The following is a 23,940-nucleotide window of genomic DNA, read 5'->3' as shown; positions in this document are numbered from 1 at the left end:
TCTGGTGCAAATCAATGACGTTAAGTGTCTACAGGGTACTTTGCGCCAGACACCCTTCGAGCCCACACCAGAGGCTGATGGGGACTCTGATTCCTAGTGGCTCTGTAACATACGAGACGCCCGACTCGACTCCAGCGTGACACCAACAACCTCCGTTAGCGTCGCTGCGCGCTATTTATGTCGAGCGCGCGGCGAACTTTGTCGAACTACATACAGTGACTCAGTCCACTTACGTGACGCCGCGGAGAAGTTGCAGTGCCCTCCTCTACCTCGATTTTTTTTTTACGTCTGGAGAGATTATTTAGTTGAAATTGTGACGATGAGCACTCTGGAAGTACATCCTGTTAACTACTCCCGCTGACATTAAGAGGATTACGTAGGTGGCGGCAGACAGAGGCAACTCCTTCCCTTAACGCGAGTCTCTCCTATCCCCTGCAAATCTCGGCTGCCGCTTCGTCGCACCTGTGATTTCGCCTGAAAGCGAAGGCCTCCGGCGGAGAGGCAGTGACGTGTGCCGACAGACGGATAAATCAGAAGGCTGAGCGACAGCGAGAGGGAGGGGGAGTATTTGTGTGGCGAACATGGAGAGGGTGGATCATTTGTCTGCCAGATGTATGTTGATATGGCGTTGCTGCTGCGCGAAGGTGGTGGTGGTGGTGGTGGCGGAGGCGTGTGTGAATAGCGGCTACAGAACATGGGGGAGGACATGTGAGGAGTGGTGTTGGAGTTGTTGGTAATGAACAGGCCGGATGCCGGTGACGGGAGACGGATCAGTGCCGGTGCGGCTCCGTGTGGGCAAAGGCGACGCGTTTCCACTTGCGTCGCCCAGCTGTGGCGAAAAGTGCAGAGTGTGAGTGTAAATAAGTGTAATGCCCCTTTTCCACTGCACGGCACCGGCTCAGCTCGACTCGACTCTACTCGACTCTATTCGACTCTACTCGCTTTACCTTTTGGGATCTCGTTTTCCTCTGCAGGTAGTATCCCCTCACGGCGAAGCCCCGCTGGTTATTTGTGGGCGTGTTGACTAGTTTTTCCGAAAGATTTTATTTATATTTAAATAAACATAATTAAATATAAATATATTTATTTATATTTACCCATCCATTATGCGAACCGCTTATCCTGCTCTCAGGGTCGTGGGGATGCTGGAGCCTATCCCAGCAGTCACTGGGCGGCAGGCGGGGAGACACCCTGGACAGGCCGCCAGGCCATCACACAGGGCCGAGACACACACACACACACACACACACACACATTCACACCACCTAAGGACAATTTAGTACGACCGAGTCACCTGACCTACAGGTCTTTGGACTGTGGGAGGAAACCCACGCAGACTCGGGGAGAACATGCAAACTCCACACAGAGGACGACCCGGGACGACCCCCAAGGCTGGTCCACCCCGGGGCTCGAACCCAGGACCTTCTTGCTGTGAGGCGACCGCGCCCACCACTGCACCACCGGGCCACCTATTTATACGTTATTTATTTATTTATAGTGGTATTTTCATGTCACCTTTTAGTATTGGCCCGGCTCACTCGGAACCTCGACGGAGGTGGAACCAAAAACGGTACCAGGTGCCAGGTACTATCCCTAACTTCTGCCCAGTGGAAAACCAGAAAAAGCCAGTGGAGCCGAGTCGAGCCGGTACCACGCAGTGGAAAAGGGGCGCGAGTGTAGGGCAAGCTGTCGGCACCGACAGCACCACCTCCCACTGCGTTACACCACGCTACAGGCCGCCGCCACAAAACCATAACCAACAGCTCGGCGTTGACTCGAAAGCGCTCGTCTTTTTTCTCCCCCCCCCTTCCACCTCCTCGGTGCCGCTCTTCAAAGGCCCAGGTTAACTGTCTCGCAAGATGCGGAGGTAATTGGTCTCTGTGTTGTGACTCCACTTTATCACTGTCTCGCTCTTGACATGTATGTTTACCACAACTATAATCTTCAAAAAGCCTGTTAACATAAGTAGCTCAGCTTTCATAAAGCATAAAGTCAGCTCTGACTGATCCTCAGCGCCATCCTGTTTACCACACTGCGGCGCATAAGCGGCGCTCTGATCATATCTGCCGCTTGCTAGCAGAGGCTTTCTCGCGGCAGACGCCTCCACGACTGGTTTCGAAACACTGATATCGTATTAATATTCATGCCGGGGGAGACAGGTGGAGAGAGGTGACACAGTCGAAGTGTCGAGCTTACACGACGGCTCTGTGTGAACAACTTTCTCATCGCCGGAAAAACAAAAACAAAAAAAAACCCAAATCAAAGGTTGGCGCTTCACACATCCGAGGGCACCTCGAGTACAGACCCGCCTTAATGCTCCCCCCCCCCATAAAACGCAGCATCTTGGCTCTCTTGGTTTAAGTTTGAGGACGCCGCCCCCCCCCCCCCGCTAGTCCCCTGGCCTAGTCTTAAATGGATGCTGCAGCGAGCGAGCCCGCCAAACGAGGATTATTTTGCAACGGCCTGCTTTGTTTCACGCGTTGAGAGAGCGGAGAAAGGGAAATGGCCTGGGTCCGCCGAAACACTGGTCTTAATCAAATCACTTCCAAAGGATTTCCGTCAAACTCGGGAGAAAAAGCTTCCAGGTCAGGCCCTAACGTGATAGCACGGAGGGGGGTGGGGGATGGGGGGTTGGGGGTCGTAGAATTTGTGTGTCAAGATGGGTGGGAGAGAGAAAGAGAGAGGGAGAATTAGACAGAGATAAAAGAGAGAGCGAGCTGGGGATGGGGGGGGTGTGAGTGTGTGTGTGGGGTGGGGGTAATTTGATTTCCATGGCTAATTTTCTGTTTTTCTCTGTTGGTGTCCTGAAACACTCCAGGTCAAACTCCAGCCCCCAGAACCGAAGCGATCACCAGGGGCGACAGCAGGATGAGACACAGGAAGGAGCCTGGTCTCCAAACATCTGGCGGGGCCAGGCTTCCATGACTCGCTCAACCTCGGGATAAAATAGAGGCCCTCAGATCTGCGGGGATCAAAGTGTGCCCTGGGTGCCTCAGCCACCGTGGCCTCCCTCAACATATTCAAATAGGGTTTCCTGAGAGCAACCGGAGCCACGAGCAGGCCTCAGAACATAAACGGGGGGGGGGGGGGGAAGAAAAGGGGACCATGATGAATACCTGAAAATCCGTGTGTTCTGACTAAAGCGTCGGTGCAGCCGGGGCCTCGCCAAATAAGGGGATGTTTTCTGTCAAAACACGGAAGCGGAGCACAACTGAATCTTCAGGTCTGGAATATGGTATCCATATGCCCTCACATGAGTCACGCCATACAGCAAAGGTTCAGCGTCTCCCGCTGCAAAAAAACCCCCGCAAATCCATCTTGTCCCCTAATCTCTGATGTCACGCCAATATATATACATACATACATATATATATATATATATATATATACATACATACATACATACATACATACATATATAATGACATCACGCCAATATATATATGCATATATATGTGCATATATATATATATATAAAATGATGTCACGCCAATATATATATATATATATATATATAATGATGTCACGCCAATATATACCGCACTAGAGAGAAAGAAACAGAAAGGATGCGGAATTTGACCGTGACGGTATTAGCTGTTAAAAAATAAAGTGGGGGATTGTTTCATGGTTCTGGACAAAACACATGGATCCATATACTCGTGGTAAAAAAAGCTGAGGGAATAATAATAATAATAATAATAATAATAATAAGTAGTAGGGCGATCGTCTCAACATCCATCAAGTCCAGAAGATCGCCCTACTCGGCCCGTCAGTCGAGTGACATCTGCCCTATACTGCCTCGGGTCCATAGTTAGGACCCGGCTCTACAGGATGTAAAACAGGAAACATGAAATAAATAATAATAATAATAATAATGGTGATGATGACGATGATGAACTATTTATATAGCACATACATGAAATGCAGCTCAGAGGTCTTCGCATGAGAAAGAAGCAGAGAAAACAACAACAATGGAAGTCCAGTTTGGAACAGGGTAAACCCTGTATGACCTCCTGCTCTCGGTCTTGACACACATGACCTCCACCTCACACAGACGGACTGTCCAAACTCGTGCTCCTTGAAACAAAAGCGCTGATATTCACATCAGCCTGGAATGTCAACCGTTGTAAAGAGCAGAAGATTCGGTGAGTCCAGCGCTGGCGTGGCGGTCTAGTCCGTTGCCTACCAACACAGGGATCGCCGGTTCGAATCCCCGTCTTACCTCCAGCTTGGTCGGTTAGCCCTACGGACACAACTGGCCGTGTCTGTGGGTGGGAAGCCAGATGTGGTTATGTGTCCTGGTCGCTGCACTAGCGCCTCCTCTGGTCGGTCAGGGCGCTTGTTGGGGGGGGGGACAGTGTGATCCTCCCACGCGCTACGTCCTCCTGGTGAAACTCCTCACTGTCAGGTGAAAAGAAGCGGCTGGGGACTCCACATGTATGGGAGGAGGCATGTGGTAGTCTGCAGCCCTCCCCGGATCGGCAGAGTGGGCGGAGCAGCGACCGGGACGGCTCGGAAAAGTGGGGTAATTGGCCAGGTACAACTGGGGAGGAAAAGGGGGGAAAGAAACCCCACTGGTGCAATTGGGGAGAAAAAAAAGGGAAAATTCCAAAAAAAAAAAAAAAAACAAGAACAGAGGATTCAGTGAGTCCAGTGGTAGATGTTCCAGGCTGACGGGAATCTTGGTGCTTTTGTTTCCAGGAGTTAAAGGGAAACAATCGCGATTTTCAACATGATCTCTCTATATGTTTTTTAACATTATCTCTATATGTTTGTCAACATTATCTCTGTTTGTCAACATTATCTCTCTATATGTTTTTTTTAACATTATCTCTGTTCATCAACATTATCTCTCTATATGTTTTTAACATTATCTCTATATGTTTGTCAGCATTATCTCTTTGTCAACATGATCTCTCTATATGTTTTTTAACACTATCTCTATATGTTTGTCAACATTATCTCTGTTTGTCAACATTATTTCTCTATATGTTTTCAACATTATCTCTCTATATGTTTTTTAACACTATCTCTATATGTTTGTCAACATTATCTCTGTCAACATTATCTCTCTATACGATTTTTACATTATCGCTATATGTTTGTCAGCATTATCTCTGCTTGTCAACATTATCTCTCTATATGGTTTTTTTAACACTATCTCTATATGTTTGTCAACATTATCTCTGTTTGTCAACATTATCTCTCTATATGTTTTCAACATTATCTCTCTATATGATTTTTACATTATCTCTATATGTTGGCAACATTATCTCTGTTTGTCAACATTATCTCTCTATACTATTTTTACATTATCTCTATATGTTTTTTTAGCACTATCTCTATATGTTTGTCAACATTATCTCTGTTTGTCAACATTATCTCTCTATATGTTTTCAACATTATCTCTTTATGATTTTTACATTATCTCTATATGTTTGGCAACATTATCTCTGTTTGTCAACATTGTCTCTCTATACTATTTTTACATTATCTCTATATGTTTTCCAACATTATCTCTCAATGTTTTTTTCCAACATTATGTTTTTTTCAACATTATCTCTATGTTGTAGGCTAACACTCCAATAGCAGCCCGGATACCAAGCAGTCTCCTGCATATCTCTAAAACACCGTCAACACTGTGTGAAAACCCACTTCCTGCTTTGTCTGTCGGTGCACCGTAGGCTGTAAATGTGTAAGACAACACTGTATAACCCTCTATCATAATGCAGCGGTGAGATTTGCATTTTCTTGTACAATGCAGCCTATTGGCAAACCAGGAAGTGAATTTTCCCATTCGTGGACTTTTCCTGCACAATGCCGACGGCGTTCCAGACACACAGAAGACTGGTCAGTAGTATGGTTGTGATCCTGCAGCATGTATAAAGAGATAATGGTGAATATCGTGACTGTTTCCCTTTAAACCGAATGGCTGCTTCATGGTCATTGTTCCCAGTCTCAGGTTCGAGTTGCATGGTATTCTACTTTAAGCATTTTTGAAGAAGCTCCAAAGGCAAGTTTTCAACTTTTGTAAATGGACCCGGTAATTATTTTCCCTTCCGTACATGTGCTCTGCAGTAAGTTAAGAATAAACAATTTTTTTAAACGGGGGGGAAAAAAATGCTAAACATTTTTTTTAAGCTTTTGGGCTCAACTTGCTCATCAGACCTCCATTTTTCCATTATCCATTACTCTCATGAAGGAATGAGAAGGTCGTGCGAGTTTCTATTTTTTAATACTTCAGCAGCCCGTGAAGAACTCCAGAGAAGAGAAACATTTGTCAGAACAACAAAATGTCCACCACAATATCAACCGAGCTGCTCCTGTCCAGTGTGTTCACTGCAGCCCTCCTTACACGGTGACCCGGCTGTCCGCCAGCACAGGTTTTGGCTGAAGGGGGCTGGGTAGCTAGTGACAGAGAACATGAACACTACGCCTCATTTTATTCTAGCGCTGATTCTGATGTCTGTTTGGATTCAAATGAGTCGGAAACAAACGGAGCTGGATTGTATTTGCAGATGTTTTGAAACAGCAGCCAGGAGACGGTAGGTGGCTCACAAGCGACAAAAGACGAGAAAAATAACAGAAATGCATTGTATAAGAATCTGCTAGAAATCCCAACGTCACAAGACGGGAAAAAAGAAACTGAGCCAAATACTCCCAGAATGCTCCGCTGCAGCATTTCTCTTCATAATCACGTTGACGTTACCGATTCATCAAAGCCATCCAGCCTTCAGCGGCGCTGATGCCTGGGAGCGGGGGGTCACCTGTGTGCGGCATTACCGAATTAGCCGCTATCTAACCCAGACCTGCTGTGGCGTGCTGACACTAATCCCGGGCCCGCTGGAGAGCCCTGTCTGTGTTACATTATCATGTATAATCCCCGTAATCTCCCAGACGCGCTGCTAAACGCTATACCACCTCCATCTCTTACCTCAGCCTCCTCTTACAACATTAATGAAGGGCCGGGCCCCCCCCCCCCCGACACCCGGGCCGCCCTAGCGGTGGGGCCAGGTGACGGCCATATAATCAGAAGCCCCCTGCGCAGCCGCTCACGTTGCCTCCCGAGCCGTTGGAATTAATGTCATTCATCGCCTTGGGCAAAAAGCAAACCAAACATATGTTCAACAAATCAGGGTTTGTGTATTTTCTTGTCACCGTTACTGTGCGGGGTTTATTAGTCATTGATGAGATCTTTAGTGAGGGGCCCGCCGTGTGGCAGACTCGACGCTTTGAAGTGCCCCCCCCACCCCCACCCCAAACTCCTCGCCACCACGCGCTCATGATGAGCTGACCCAGGTTATTAAAATACCGCAGAAATGATCACTCACAACGCCGTCTCCTTTCTGTTGTCAACAAAGAGCGGCGAGAGGAGGAGGGGGGATTGGTCGGGATGAAAGGTTGAAAAGGGTCCCGTATTAAAAATGGCACTTTATCCACTAAAGCGGGATCCCTCCTGTCTCTTTGTGTAATTACCTGCACCCGCCCGCTCTGTGCTCGGGCTTACCTTGTTTACACTGCGCGTCTCTGAGTCGAGCTGTCTCCCAGTAAGGCTTCGCTACGCCGCCTTCCGCCCTGCCTTTGTCTCGCCTGACGTCTTTCACTCGTCTGTCTGGGCTGTCAGGGCCGAGCTTGAAAGAGGAGGCAGAAACACACCCAGAAGACCGATGTCAACGACAACAGAGTAAAAACAGACACAAGTTAATGCAAGCGCCATAGTGGACCCCCCCCCCCTTACTTACTCGTTGTATTCATTTATGTACTATTTGGCACTCGTATAATTCAAAGCCATTAATGTGCTTTGCAATGTTAATTACATGCTAATGCAATCGCACATGCCCCTTTATTAGCCCTACCTCCTAGCAAACAGCACCACACCGACACAGTCGTGGGGGTGAAAAACAGTACATATGGACTTCCTCTCATATTTAATTTGATCTTTGAATAAAAGAGCTATAGGAAAGTATTAATCTGCTTAACATTTCTAAGTACATCCTCCAAAGGATTTTGCTTTTTTTTAATCTTACATATGCTCAGCAGAGTTACTGGCAAAAACTGTACATTTTCCTCATTTCATCCTTTCAACATCAAATGGTGAGCAGCAAAAATTGGATCAGACTTCAAAGACTGTGATGTGCTCCAAGTCACGCAGTGGCTCTTCTATTCCACATATTGAATCCGAGCAGGATATCAAAGTGCTACCAAAGAACCTCAGGTCTTTACTAAAAAAGGGGTCTAACATCTGTAGAAAGAGAAGCGCAAAGACAAATCACCTCGGGGAACAGTGAGCGTTTATTCTCAGCCGTGAATTTCCAGCCTTTTGATTCCCTCATTCCCGTACCACCCTGTCTTCTCCGCCGAGATGTGAGTTTGGAGCAAGAGAAGTCTTTTGTCTCAAGGACTCAAAAAAAAAAACTCCCAACAAATAATCTATGTGAAAGCGGCTTTGTAGTGGCGCGGCGTTCCGCATACGTTGCTAAACCTAGAAACAGGGAAACGCTCATTTCGCCAGTACTCTGTTACCTTGCATCTGTGATCCATTTGCGGCGATTGGCTCCCTGCACCGTCAGACCTAGGACAGTAAGAAACATTTCTCAGCTGACCTGATCACACACACATATGACGCCCCATAGGAGCACACACCCCTGTATAACCACGCTATAAACGTCTTGTTACTACACAGTAAAAGGATCAGGGGTTTTTCTCTTCAGGGTTTATACAGAAGTGGGGGAGGGACGCCTTCTTGTTTATCTTGTGCAAGAGAGAAAAGGCGGTGATGCAGCTTGCAGGGGTAATGCAATTGCTCCTGTGTGTGAGAGTCATTACGATATTGGTAAAAGTGATGCGGAGAAATTTAAAGCAGCATCTACAAACGCAGAGATGCCTGATAGCTGTAGTCATAGTTTGGGTTTGGATGAAACGCAATCAAACCCAGCGCAGACTCAAGTGATGCAAGTGGAGCGTTTGGTGTTGGCCGTAAACACAGAACCCGTGCGTGGCGGAGAGGAGGGGCATCAAAAGGGAAAAGAACAGCATGTAGGTGAGAACGTGAGCATGCAGGAGGAAAATGGGCCAGATCATGTCAAAATAAATCTATATGGAGAGATTCCAACACTGATTAAACAGAATTGTTAAGTGGAGGTTTGAAGTTTTTCTCACCGAGGAGTACGATTGTAAACATGGAGGGAGAAAAAAAAAAACCCCCCCCCGACGAGACTCGACTCAGTAGGAGTATACAACAAGCACAACATTTTCAGATGTGGAAATCTAGTCTTTCGAGTTGGGAGTCTGGGGCGAGACGCACAACGCTGACCAAGAGTCAGCCAGGGTTGAAATGAGGGTTTCGGGCTGCGTAATGTGACGTGAATGAGTTCGTCGTCTCCAGCTTTGAGACCGCGGTGCATTGGCTGACATAATAATCACCTATACTCACTGACAACACTCGTTAATGTATACCAAAGAGTTGGATAAATGAACTTATTTCGGATTAATTTACCTGGTTAATTTCACTTAAAGCGCTCTTTGCACTTCCGCTTCCGGTGTGGGAAGATGGCGGCGCGAATTCACATTTGCGGCGGCCTCACCCAGTACCGTCCATGCAGTGTCTTTGTCCACGTCTAAGTTTTGTCTTCGTTTGACGGCTGGGAGAGCCGGTGCTGGATCGGCTGGGAGAGCGGGGCAGGCTAAGCTAACGGCCAGCCCACGCAGACCAGCAGTCCCGATAACACCGAGGGCGGTCTGGCGGCGGCCTCGCCTGGCGTTGACTGTGGTGTTTTTCATGGCGTTGTGAGGAGTGCGGGGAGGTGTGTCGGGGGTCTCTGGCTGGGAGAGCTGGCGCTGGATCGACTGGTAGAGCTTGGTCTGCTTTGTCCGGTGGGCCCAGGGACCACGGCCCCTGCCTGGAGCTGCGCCCGTGGAGGAAGCGCTGAGGGCGGTCTGACAGGACGCGGAAGCGGGGCGGGCTAAGCTAACTGCTAGCCGATGCAGACCAGCGGTTCCGACAGTCATCCTGGCTGGCATTCGTTCCCTTGGACAGTGATTTTCTGTTTAGTTTGTATGCTAGTTTGGGTATGTGTGTTCTTGTAGTTTTTGGGTGTGTTGTTGTCTTTGAGTTGTACTGCTGTGGGCTGGGGGGAAACGGCATTTTGTTTCACTTCATGTACACAAGTGCATGAAGTGAAATGACAAAGTGTTCCTGAGTCCTATAAAATCTGAAATGCTTTACTACTAGGCAAGCGTGGAGAATTTGTATTTGCTGATAAACAGCCGGAGACTTGGACCAGGGGACACGTGATTGTAAGACGTGGTGTGGAGAGTAGCTGGCAGGGAATTGAGCAACAGGCCACCGACGCTTTGACACCATGTGTGCTGCTGTTCATTTGGCGGCTGGTCTCTTGCTTAGCACATACTTTCTTAATGACTGGCCTTCCCATATGCTGAATAAACACAAACTGCAGCTCACACATACATCTGGAGACCAGTACAAGCGCCCAACCCCATTTGTGGTCAGACAAGGGCGCTATCATGGTGGAAAGATATTTATTATGTTTATAAAACTGAAAGAGGTGGTGTGTGGGGAGGAGCTTTCTCTTGTGGCTGAAACAACATTGCATTACAGGGCTGAGAGAGAGAGAGAGAGAGAGAGAGAGAGAGAGAGAGAGAGAGAGAGAGAGAGAGAGAGAGAGAGAGAGAGAGAGCAAGTAACAAAAAAGGAGAAAATATCCCGCTTGGCAGGGCGAAAGATGAGTGACAGGTATGTGAGTCCTCTTACTCAATGAGGGTTCTCTATTGCTGGTCTTTTATCTGTCATTCTCAACAACCAATGCAGGACAGAGTAGGAAAAACACAGTGAAAAAAAGATAGAAAGAAAGACAGATAGATAGATAGATAGATAGATAGATAGATAGATAGATAGATAGATAGATAGATAGATAGATAGATAGATAGATAGATAGATAGATAGATAGATAGATAGATAGATATAGAGAAACAGAGAAAGAAAGAAAGCCACAGAAAAATATCCTTTCAATGGGCGCAGACCCTGAAGAAGGGGGAATATAGAAGTTTACCCAGCATGCTCCTCCTCGGTGGTCTTTCCGGCAGCCTCGGGGTGAGGACCGAGCCTTTGGAGTCCACGATCTCGACGCACCCGATGGCCCCTGTAGGCTGCACGGCCAAAAGAAAAAGAAAAAAATGTCGGACACGCTTGGGGTCTGTGCAGTCATGCTGTGATGAAAACCATCTCTGCTCCCTGTCAACAACCTAAATAACACACAAGGTGTCCACGAGCACCAGCCCGGCAGCTAGCCAACATAATTGACATGATTAACACCAATTACAATGATTTAAATGAGCACCGAGGACAAAGCCTCTGCTTAAAGAACGAGGCCGGCAGAAAGCAAAACGCGCTTCGTGTCGATGCGAGGAGTCGGGCTTTAGCGTCGGGCGAAGTGTAGCGTGTGTGAACTGACAGCCCGGGCTTTGGCGCACAGTAAATGGTGCCTGCAGAGTAGCTCTGTCAACAGCCTTTGTGTTTTACTTGTAAAATGATATGCAGAGGAAGAGAATGCTCAAGTACATTGTTGAGCCACGGCTCTATTTTGCATGGTCTAATCTGATCGATGGTGAGCATATCCCCCGGGCCCTGCTGAGATCTGAGAAGCCACCAGGCTCATACATTTGAAAGGCATCTGTTTATTTTCAGAATGCAAATGTGGCCCACCTCAAAGGCTATAAGCTGCAGAGAACACACAATGTGAATGTGCTAGAGTGTTTCGTCGGGGTGGGGGTGGGGGGTGGGGGGGTGCGGGTGGGGGTGGCTGAGGCCCCCACTTACGCCGGGCTCAGCTTCTCCACAAGCCTGGTGCCCACACACATATACACACTCCTTTAAAGAGGGGGAGTAACAGAGGGGGATTTTTTTTTTCCACACCGAAACCCTGTTTACCCCCATTCCCAGGCGTTATTTACGGGGGTTTTAATGGAGGGCATTTACACAAGGTGTGCAGGCGACCGAGATGCTCCGGCGCGCCAGATGAGGGCAGCCCTAAGGAGAGCCAGAGGAGACAATGCCAAATCTCCTCCCACAGCCCTCCTCTCTCCTGCCCCTCTTGGCACCCTCCCTTGTCCTCCAGTGAGAGGCTCAGAGGAGGGAGGCGGAGGGGGGAGGGGGAGGGAGACCCGGGAAGGTTAATGTGCCCACTTTGATCTTCGTCAAGGCACACTGAGTAAGAATTAATTTACATTTCAGATGAAAAGGTTGACAGTATAAAAAGGCATCTTGTTTCTGGTATGCGAGAGCTGTGTAATAGGCCAGGAATTTGAGAGAGGAAGTCGTGAGGAAACAGAAGGGATAAGCCCCTCTCTTGCCTTTACTGGGAAAGAGATGAAAGGAAAGAAAGGATCTCAGTCTGCACTGTTCTTCTGAAACATGGGGACCAAATGCTGCCCGAAACTTTCAAAAGCTTTTTCTTTATGCATTATTAATTCATTATTACGCTTTTGTGGGCCACTCATTGAGATCAAAAAGGTGTTCTACAAAGCCACAAGGTTCTCGGACCTTCCCCTCTTTTTCCTTTCTGAAAATGCATTTGGAAAAAGTGATGTGGTTTGTATCCAATCTTTTACTGGACATGGGACTTTTACAACAAAAAAAGAAAAAAGAAAGAAAAAGTCATATCTCTGCGTTTCAGTATTTGAGCAAGCTACAGAAGGCAAGATCACTGGGTCTTTACCTGACTGTATGCAGATTGCGGCCTCGTCCCTCTCCCTTTTGATTTGCTTGAGGTTTTGACGAGCAACGTGGCCCCTCCAGACTGCAGAGGAAGGGGAGAGAGAGTGTGAGCGAGAGGCAGAGAGAGGGGAGAAAAAAAAAAGGGCTTCCGGTGACCTACCTCTGTGAAACAAAATAGAATACCCGCACTACACAGGATCCCACTTCAAACCGCTGCTTAAAACAGGTGGCGGAGGGACGGATCCCTTTGAACTCTCTGAGGTCTTATCGTCTGTTCCGAGGCACTGCTCTTATCGTCCACAGGTCAAGCTGTGCTTATCAAACTCATCTCTTTTATGAGGACTCGTCAGTGCAGTGAGCTTGAGTTGATTAAGAGACGAGGGATCAGATTCCCTAAACATTTTGCACCTGTTTCATCAGCCGATGATAACGAGACTAAAGAGACGCCACACCGTGATTCTACTTTTCTCACATTCACTAACAACCTATCCTCTTGCTGAAGTTTGTGGCCCATCCCATGAACTTTCTTTCGTTCATTCATCTTCAGCCGCTTCTCCGGGGTGGGGTCGCGGTGGCAGCAAGCTAAGTAGGGCGTTCCAGACGTCCCTCTCCCCAGCAACGCCCTCCAGCACCTCCTGGGGGATCCCAAGGCGTTCCCAGGCCAGACTGGACATGTAGTCCCTCCAGGGAGTTCTGGGTCTACCCCGGGGTCTCCTCCCAGTTGGACGTGCCCGGTAAACCTCCAAAGGAAGGCGCCCAGGAGGCATCCTGATCAGATGCCCGAACCACCTCAGCTGGCTCCTTTTGATGCGAGGGAGCAGCGGCTCTACTCCGAGCTCCCTCCGGATGTCCGAACTCCTCACCCTATCTCTAAGGCGGAGCCCAGACACCCTACGGAGGGAACTCATTTCAGCCGCTTGTATCCGCGATCTCCCTCTCTTTAAATCAATTTCAATACCAATAAAGAGGACGGAAAACAGGCTGCTTCCCTGTTAACACCCGATCAAACGGGTGGTCGTTTGAACACCTGTGGGTAATCTCCTCTTTGGCCTACCTGACTGGATGATGATGGCTCCGTGTTTCCTCTTCTCCTTCTCCTTGCGGTAGCGTCTGGCCCCTAGCCAGCCCTTGGTGTAGGCTTGCATCACCACCACCCGTGCAATCACCTCCCTCAGCAGCAGGTTCAGCTGCTCCACGTGGTAGTACTTGAGAAACACCTGGTACACAGCAGAGCCAAGGTTAGCGCTCCGAGCACCTCATCCCTGGCGCTGGATTTTGCACCGACAAACATAGGATTAGGAACGAGCACGGTTACTGCTCTGTAGCTCGGGGGGGGAAAGGGTTTGTTGCATTTTGTCATGATAAATTGCTCACCACGAAACACATGGTACAAAAGCACGTTTCCTTGTGTTTTTCTTTGCTTCCTATCTCAGCGAACTCGGCATCCACCGTGACAGATATGCAATGGCAGTCACAATACCTTAGTCCTCCCTAGGACCCATTTGTCGAGATTGGCCCGCTCCAGTATGGCAGCAGCATTCTCTTTGCTGGTCTCCGGCATCTGGTGAGCCCGGAAGGCAAGGTAGTAATATCTAAGATAGATCAAGGGAAGAAAAGAAGAATTTCACCTCTCTTGAAAACTTCAAGAAGACAGTGGTACCGTAGAATGCAAAATTGAACACCTTACCCGATCAGGGTGCAAACTACAGGGGAGCCACGGGGAGCTCGGCTGCTCGTGGCAAGACAGGAGCTCCCCTGGAAACATGATTTGGGGAATTTTGCGGGCTCTCTAAAATAGTAATGACCAAATTATTTTTTGCCACAATTTTGCTCTGTGCATTTCTATGTTGTTTTCTATGGCAGTAAATTGTTTTACATGTTGTACATGTACTGTACAACGTTGTGCATGTACAATGCAAGGTGCGCATGCATTCTTGAATTAAAAACTCTGTAGTATAATGGGGGTGATTTATCACTCTTTCACCGTGAAGATCCCACTGTGCTATTCCTACCATCCCCATCCATTAGTGTCGCTGCAACAGCAAACTGACCGGAAGAGAAGAATTTCCTCATCGCTGCGTAGCCTTTGCATTTGACCTACCGTGTTTCTTATTTTCTGGGAGATTATTTTTGCTCTATTCTATGTGATGGTGTTGTATCATGGGTGATGTTAGTTTTGGTATTTGTCTCTGAGGCACAAATCTGCTAATGGAACAAGACAGGATCCCGATATAAAGGGTTTCAAAGTAGCGAAAACAAATCATTAACAACAAATTAATCTCCCGGCAGATGACGTAATTTTGTACATGACGGACCCTGGTAAATCTCTCACCAAGTTACACACTCTGTTAAGTGCCTAGGCTGTTATTTCAGGATATAAAGTGGGTTGGGGAAAAAGTGATGGCCTGGCGGCCTGTCCAGGGTGTCTCCCCGCCTGCCGCCCAATGGCTGCTGGGATAGGCTCCAGCATCCCCGTGACCCTGAGAGCAGGATAAGCGGTTTGGATAATGGATGGATGGATGGATGGAGCAAGTAGAGGTGCTTGTATCATGTACGTTTCATTACCAACGACTCATTGTAAGTCTTCTCTGCGGTACACGACCGCAATGTAAAAAATTATCTCCCTCAAAAGTTGTGTTGTATAGTTTGCACCCTGCTTGACGCAATTTTAGCATAATATCCTTTTTTTTTCCCCTAACGGGTGAGTTCAACACTCATGCTCAGGTTAAACACGTGGCTGCTCCGCTTTGAACAGAAAAATGAGCCTCACTGAGACATGAGTCCTCAACAGAGGCCTATTGTTGGACCGCCTTTGAATTGATGATGGTCTCTTATTTCAATGGCCACAGAGGATGCCCGTCAGCCGGGGCCCGAGGGCACGCCGAGGTTCCCCCGCATGTTTACAGCTCATTGTCTCGCGGGTTGTCCGATGATCCCTTGTCATAGTTTACAAAATAGCCGCATCGGACAAAATGGCCCCCGCTATTTGTTCAGCGACATCAAGGCTCCCAAACGAGCGGCTCATCCCTTGTGTGCTCGTGTTGGTCAAAGAGAAGAACAACAAGAAGAAAAACTTCTTTGAACTCCCCTCCCCACCTCAGACTGCAGCCTTTCATTCTAATTCCTGTTGATACCTGTTATTTCTTTGATGGTAAACACAAAGCACTCCTTGGCAACATCAGACGAGCCTTTGATATGGGAGCACAAATTTTAATCAGTTTTCACTAAAGGTGCAGTTTAGTCATTCGGTTTGTCGGTATCATTCCTGCCTAGACTGGGAGGGATAATGTGGGTTTCAGTGGCAGGGTTAGACTCTAGTCTGAAGAGGGGAGATATATATATCTATATCTATATATATATATAGATATATATATATATGTTTATTTTTTCTTTTTAGATTTCCCCCTCCCTTTTTCTCCCTGAGTGTACTTGGCCAATTACCCCACTCTTCCGAGCCGCCCCGTCTCTGCTCCAACCCCTCTGTTGATCCGGGGAGGGCTGCAGACTACCACATGCCTCCTCCGACACATGTGGAGTCGCCAGCCACTTCTTTTCACCTGACGGTGAGGAGTTTCACCAGGGGGACGTAGCGCGTGGGAGGATCACGCTACCCCCCCCCCCCGAACAGGCGCCCCGACCGACCAGAGGTGCTAGTGCAGCGACCAGGACACATACCCACATCCGGCTTCCCACCGACAGACATGGTCAGTTGTGTCTCTAGGGGCACCCGACCAAGCCGGAGGTAACACAGGGATTCGAACCAACAATCCCCGTGTTGGTAGGCAACGGAATAGACCGGTACGCTACCCGGATGAGGAGGGGAGATATTAACCCAGTTTTTCTCATGCATGCATGCTGGCAAACAACGACAGATGGACAGACCCCCCAAAGCGTGCTGTAGCGACACTGTTTACTATGATGCATGCAGACGATTCACGCTGCACTCGCAGGTAGTTGACAGTTAAAAAGCAATTGTCAGGATAGGCCAGACTAGAATCAATGCTCAAATACATCACTGAACAGCAGTGGCGGCTGGTGCTAAAAATGTTTGGGGGGGGGGGGGGCGCAATGTACCTTGGTGCAGCACACCCGACAGCTGCTTTAAAGTCCACACAGTCACAGAGTTGTTAAGAAGGACAATGTAGCCTATAGATGTTATCAGGGTTCGTAGACGGTGGATGATTGACAGCCGAGACAAGGCGTGGTGGTGGGTGTGAACATGATTGACAGTCCAATCACATTAGATCAAAAAACATTAAAACAATACCAACTCGCTGCCGATAAAAGTGGGAGTGTCTGGGGAACACATGGAAAATCTGAAGAAACCAATCAGACAGCAGCCTCAGGTCACCTGCTCGCCACAAGTTTGAGGGCTGACATAAGGTATGGTTTGGCCGGCGCCCCTCACCCAGGAAGTATACGTATTCAGACACAAACCAACCAAATACCATTTGAACCAATATGTAATGCTGCTGACAGGCGCTCACAGACTGAAAACACTTTTATTTGCATTATATAACTAAATTATATTGAACATATTTAAGTAGATTTTCATCTCCTGATATTTGAAGTGGGGGCCCAGCGCCCTGTACTGGCCAGCCGCCACTTTTCAACAGTCTGAGCGAAGATACACAAGGAAAGATGTGGTTAATCCAGTTCTAGTCCATCATAATTACACACGCACACCACACACACAATAATTTAACGTTTCCCTACGGCGGCAGGGCTAGCCATCCAGCTCAAAGCGGTTTTTCATGGCGGAGGCCACAAGCTCGAGTTAATTAAATTTCATATCATCTTAAAGCCTACCCCCCATTAGAGGTGTCTAGAAGATTTTTCAAAGGCTAATTGATCAAACGTAGGCTTCCTTCCATTTTCCCAGGGACCTTTGCTGGCTGTGTCATTTCTCTCTCAACAGGACTTTGAAGGATGTTGGTGCCAAATTTGGACATTTTGGCGAGCTGAGTTTTCCGACAGGCATTTGGGCAAACGTAGGTGGCAGCCATGAAATATTACCAAATCCAGCCCGACGCATTTGTTTCTTTCTTCCCCCCAGTTGTGCTTGGTCAATTACCCCTCTCTTCCGAGCCGTCGCGGTCGCTGCTCCACCCCCTCTGCTGATCCAGGGAGGGCTGCAGACTACCACATGCCTCCTCCCATACATGTGGAGTCGCCAGCCGCTTCTTTTCACCTGACAGTGAGGAGTTTCACCAGGGGGATGTAGCGCGTGGCAGGATCACGCTATTTCCCCCAGTTCCCCCTCAGAACAGGCGCCCCAACCAACCAGAGGAGGCGCTAGCGCAGCGACCACGACACAATACCCACATCTGGCTTCCCACCCACAGACATGGCCAATTGTGTCTGTAGGGGCGCCCGACCAAGCCGGAGGTAACACGGGGATTTGAACCGACGATCTCCGTGTTGGTAGGCAACGGAATAGACCGCCACGCTACCCGGACGCCCCTGGACGGCCAGCCCGACAAAAAACATCTTTACGACAAACGAGAGTTACACAGCATCGTGTGTGGAGCCGTGTGATAAAGCCGCACCGAGGCCGACTTTCTCCCGGACGCCGAGCACGGGAAGAAACTCTTCTTGAAAGGCCAAAGGAAATCCATTAAAATGCATCACCCCTTGTAATCACAGTTCCTCCCCGAGTTTGAATTTTATCCTAATTTTCCACAGCAGAGTATCCACCCAGTTAACAGAGCTGTAGGATGTAGTCTTTCGCTATCGCTAATGACTTCCAATTAGCCAGCCTCGTGCTCTGCTCAAGTCTTATTCCTATCTAATTAAGGAACCCGTGTTTTTGTGTGATGTACAGCATGCTGCACTTGTTCTGCTCCATCTCTGGGGTTGTGTCGGCACACAGCGTGAGTGCACGCTGTGCCGTGCGGGGGGGAGGGGGGGGGTACGCCATGCTCAACACCACTGTTACCTGTTGACAAAATCCTCAAAAGGGATACGGTGGGAGTAGCCTTGCCGGCGGATATTCACGGTCTCCAGGATGCCGGTGTAGCGTAGCTGCACCAGCACCGTCTCCTTGCGGAAGCGCAGCGCCTGCCGGTCGTCGTTGGGCTTGATGCAGCGCACAAAGTGGGGCTGGCCGACCACCATCTTGGAAAGCAGGTCCATCAGGGAGTACTACAAACACACGGGGAAATACAAAAACACCGAATACACAGAACAAGAGAAGAAAATCACAGGGTCACTTTCATTTGAATTTGTGCGATCAAACTCCGGCAATATAAACACTTTTGAGTGTCTAGAAAAGCACTACACAAATGTTATTATTATCATTTTTCTTTGGTTTTCCCCCATTTTTCTCCCCGGTTACCCCACTCTCCCGAGCCGTCCCGGTCTCTGCTCCACCCCCTCTGCTGATCCGGGGAGGGCTGCAGACTACCACATGCCTCCTCCCATACATGTGGAGTCGCCAGCCGCTTCTTTTCACCTGACAGTGAGGAGTTTCACCAGGGGGACGTAGCACGTGGGAGGATCACGCTATTCCCCCCAGTTCCCCCTCCCCCCCTGAACAGGCGCCCCGACCGACCAGAGGAGGCGCTAGTGCAGCGACCACGTCACATACCCACATCCGGCTTCCCACCCGCAGACACGACCAATTGTGCCTGTAGGGACGCCCGACCAAGCCGGGGGTAACACGGGGATTCGAACCGGCGATCCCCGTGCTGGTAGGCAACGGAAAAGACCATTATGCTACCCGGACGCCTCCACTAATGTCGTTCTTTTTATGTCTGTAAAAGTCACGGTATTGACTTGTAGGATACCGACTATAAAAAATCAAAAGACCCTACGAGTTACATTAGAACAGCTGAGCAGAGTGGGTGGTGAGGACACCTACGCGGAAGTAGGAGGCCACGGTCTGTCTCCTCATGTTGGTGGTTTCATCCGGATGGCGCATCATCTCCATGGTGTCCACCTAAACACAAGCATTCACAGGTGCCGCGTCCATGAATCAGGCCTCACAGAGCAGCGGCCACACTGGAAGTGTCACTGACAAACACAGGAAGTATACGAGGCGCCCGGCGTTACTTTCCCACCGACGTCCTCGGCAAGCCCGGCAGGGGGGTAACGGTATTGCTACGGCATTTCCTCCTCCACTAAACAGGACGGCGGAGAATTCAGGGCTGTGTTAACTGGGCCGTCTGTGTAGCGTAACACCGTAAACACTTCAAGTTAACAATCTGGAGAGTAGACCTGCGATTGCCGCGGGGCACGGGAAAGCTGCGGAGCGCTCCGGATAATGAGGCCGGCCGTCGACAAGCCAACAGTCACACGGACGACGTATTACTGAGGACACAGTATAAGCACTCTAATGGCTCGCTCGGTTCACGGCTTCATCAAAATTAATGACGCGATACATATTTTATGGTAAGTCCACACAGCAAAGTGCATACCTGAATACTTTATTTCAGCCAGGCACAAAGGGAAGGGTATGTCAGACACCCTCTGAACAACCTGAATGGGGGGTAAAGTGGGTACCTTGATAGTTTGGTATCAAGGTACCCACCGCTTGCGCCTTTTTTTATACAGGGGTACGAAGCAGGCGTCTAAGGCTGCCTCGGCAAGCTACACAGTGGCACTACCTCAATCTGTTGGCCCCGGGAACTTTACATCAGCTTCGATTTCCGCCGACTTCTCGGCAAGACGCCACACGTTTTGTGCAGTGGTCCTACCGAGTTGCCGTTTCAAAATCCTTTCTTTACTGCAGAGCGCTGTGTCGGGACTGAAGTGAGATCCAGCAGAGAGGGACTGTTTTTCCCACCGACTTCCCAAGTGTCCTCCCACCCACCCACCCATTACCCACGCCGCTTATCCGAATTCGGGTCGCGGGGATGCTGGAGCCTATCCCAGCAGTCATCGGGCGGCAGGCGGGGAGACACCCTGGACAGGCCGCCCGGCCATCACAGGGCCCACACACACACACACACACACACACTTAGGGACAATTTAGTATGTCCAATTCACCTGACCTACATGTCTTTGGACTGAGGGAGGAAACCAGAGCCCCTGGAGGAAACCCACGCAGACACGGCGAGAACATGCAAACTCCACACAAGAGAACGACCCGGGACCACCCCCAAGGTTGGACTACCCCGGGGCTCGAACCCAGGACCTTCCTGCTGTGGGACGACCGCGCTAACCACTGTGCCGCCCCCAAGTGTCTTCCCATATGATTTATTTCTTCCTGTAGACTGATAAACCACCAAACCGCCATCTCTGCTGTGTAAGATATTGCTAAAAAGAAACGGCCCGACACATTTTTGTGTAAACTAGTCTGCGACTGGTGCCTGAGACGACTGACATGACTCAAAGTTTGGGCATAACTGAAATCAGCTGCAACCAAATACACTCGTGAGCACTGGAAATGACGAAAAATCGAAGGTTTGTCATGAAATGTGGACTCCGGCACAAGATTCATTTTAGAAAGAGAGAACACTGGCAAAGTTGTGTTGCCTTTCATAAGCATCTTACCTTCAATAGGTATTTGGGAGACTTTACAGCACGTAACGGTGAGAAACATGGAAGTAGAGAGAGAGACAAGAGGGAAGACAAGGAATGAGGAATCTGAAAATCGACATTTAAGGGGTTCAACACTGTAAATCATAATGTGAGAAATTCTTCATAATTGATAGAAAAATGAAATAAACTGCAGTTGGGGCTCAAAATTCCCTGTGGAGGCATTTTCAGGTTCACCTGAAGCTTGCAGACATTATGATTTGAGCAAATGCTCCCCCTTAAATAAGGTAACAGAAACCGTGAAGATAAAACTGTGTACGTATGGCCGAGAGGGAACCTGACAGTCCTGTGTGGTGTCGTGTGGTGTCGTGTGAGAGGTTTCAGGTTGGACGCGCCAGAGGTCACTCGGAGACGTTATCAGAAGACATCGTGGACGCCGCTCGTCCTCCGGTGTCTTTGACATGACAGCGGATCAGTGTGAAGAGCAATGAAAGTAAAAACAGTCCCGGTCTCCAAGCTGCTAATACCGTGCCACACGAGCATATGCCAGATGGCAAATTCTGTTGCACCACAAGCAACGACGGCAACAGCAGACGAGTCAATTAAGCCGGCTCTGCTCCGCAGCACGGGGTTTTACTGCGCCGCGTCCGGCGTGATGCCTGTGAGCAACAAATAAAACACACTACGCTCTCAACGCACACGCCTTGGTCTGTTTGAGCTGGGTCTCGAGGAGCGCGGGCCCACCTTGTTGCGTCCCGAGCTGAGCTGCGGTGGAAGGGATCTGGAGGCTGCGGTGATTCGTGCCCTGGACGTCGCCAGATTACCTGCACAAAGCAGAGGAAACACAGGGTTACACATCCGTGACGTCCGCCTGGAGACATACGACTTGGATCCCCCCCCCCCCCGTTGCTCTCCCCAGTTGTACCCGTCCAATTACCCCACCCTTCCGAGCCGTCCCGGTCGCCGCTCCACCCCCTCTGCCAATCCGGGCAGGGCTGCAGACTACCACACGTGTCCTCCCATACATGTGGAGTCGCCAGCCGCTTCCTTTCACCTGACGGTGGGGACGTAGCGCGTGGGAGGATCACGCTACCCCCCCCCCCCACCCCGAACAGGCGCCCCCGACCGACCAGAGGAGGCGCTAGTGCAGCGACCAGGACACATACCCACATCCGGCTTCCATCCCGCAGACACGGCCGATTGTGTCTGTGGGGACGCCCGACCAAGCCGGAGGTAACACGGGGATTCGAACCACCGGTCCCCCGTATTGGCAGGCAACGGAATAGACCGCTACACCACCCATCAAATGTCCTCTTTGATATTGTGTTGACACGGTGTAATTAAGCAGTGAGTAATTATCCATGGACATCCAAACGATGGACACTTTGGTCTGGGCTTATTTTTAATGGTTCCTGTCAGGTAGTGCTCCCCGGGGAAAACCGACACCGAGCAGAACATTCTGCATTTTTAACGCGGCAGCGAGTCTGAAGGGGAAGCAAAGCTGTTGTGGCTAACAAGCAGACACGGTGGACCGAGCCAGCGGAGGCCCTTTACTGCAACATGAGGAGCTAAAACTCATGTTCCACCATGTCTTTCTTCTTTTGGCTTTAGAAAATGAACTGGCAGGCTCTGTGTGACGGCCTGGCGGCCTGTCCAGGGTGTCTCTCCGCCTGCCGCCCAATGACTGCTGGGACAGGCTCCAGCATCCCCATGACCCTAAGTAGGATAAGCGGTTTGGATAATGGATGGAAAATGAACTGACGGGCGTCTGGTTAACGTAACGGTCTATTCCGTGTCTGTGGGTGGGAAGCCGGATGTGGGTATGTGTCCTGGCTGCTGCACTAGCGCCTCCTCTGGTCGGTCGGGGCGCCTGTTCAGGGGGGAACAGCATTCCCCTCCCACGCGCTACGTCCCCCTGGTGAAACTCCTCACTGCCAGGTGAAAAGAAGCGGCTGGCGACTCCACGTGTATGGGAGGAGGCATGTGGTAGTCTGCAGCCCTCCCCGGGTGGGCAGAGGGGGTGGAGCAGCAACCGGGACTGCTCGGAAGAGTGGGGTAGTTGGCCGGATGCAACCGGGGAGACAAAGGGGGAAAAGCCACAAAAACAAAAACCCAAACCTGACAACAACGCCGGTCGCTCACGTTGGAAGGATCTCCGGGGTTCGGGGGGCGCCCGTACTTGTCAGTCAGCTAAACGAGTCACCACAATCTGCAGGACTGCAGCTTTAAGGTCTCAAATCAAAATCAAATGGCGTCCAAGAAATGGCCGAGAGTAAACATCTGCTGCAGAGTTTTCCGAACAAAACGGGACGAGGGGTGAGCCGCGCCGGGCGTCGAGCATGGCGGGGCGTTCCTTACCGTGTCACGGCCCGGCGTCCAACGCCTGTTTCCGAGCAGCCCCAGAGTCTGAGTTGAATCTCGTGGACCCGGGGCTGCAGCTGCTTGCACAGCAGTCCTGCAGCCCCGTGCACAAACGCACACGCGCGCACACACACACACACACGCACACACACAGAGCGGAGAGGATGTGAAGGCAGCAGCATATGCAAGACAGTCCTAACGTTTCAAAGTTTTCTGCACAAGATGTCCAAATGTTTTCTCTGGCGATGTCTTCAGAGGCTAAACTGTGATTAATAGCAGTGAAAGAAGCCTTTGAAGCAGGATTGGTGACATCAAAGTCTTAATCCATGGGTGGCAGGCTTTTTATAATGAGTGGGAAGTATCTT

The 23,940-nt window shown here is 49.6% G+C and overlaps 1 protein-coding gene across 1 annotated transcript in view; it reads right to left on the bottom strand.

Annotated features, from left to right (window-relative positions):
• myo3b (myosin IIIB) overlaps positions 1-23,940 on the bottom strand; it is an 87,861-nt gene that overhangs the window by 6,464 nt on the left and 57,457 nt on the right. Inside the window, exons 23-31 of the mRNA XM_056289562.1 lie at positions 21,959-22,038; positions 19,596-19,673; positions 18,672-18,877; positions 14,214-14,325; positions 13,788-13,950; positions 12,735-12,815; positions 11,070-11,166; positions 8,524-8,572; positions 7,508-7,631 (exon numbers count right to left, since the gene is read on the bottom strand). Of these exons, the coding sequence (XP_056145537.1) occupies positions 7,508-7,631; positions 8,524-8,572; positions 11,070-11,166; positions 12,735-12,815; positions 13,788-13,950; positions 14,214-14,325; positions 18,672-18,877; positions 19,596-19,673; positions 21,959-22,038 (990 nt within the window). The remainder of the gene's footprint in view (positions 1-7,507; positions 7,632-8,523; positions 8,573-11,069; positions 11,167-12,734; positions 12,816-13,787; positions 13,951-14,213; positions 14,326-18,671; positions 18,878-19,595; positions 19,674-21,958; positions 22,039-23,940) is intronic.

This window comes from Lampris incognitus, chromosome 11 (assembly GCF_029633865.1).
Source record: "Lampris incognitus isolate fLamInc1 chromosome 11, fLamInc1.hap2, whole genome shotgun sequence".
In the NCBI taxonomy this organism is placed as follows: domain Eukaryota; kingdom Metazoa; phylum Chordata; class Actinopteri; order Lampriformes; family Lampridae; genus Lampris; species Lampris incognitus.
This window is presented reverse-complemented; position numbering and strand designations above follow the sequence as displayed.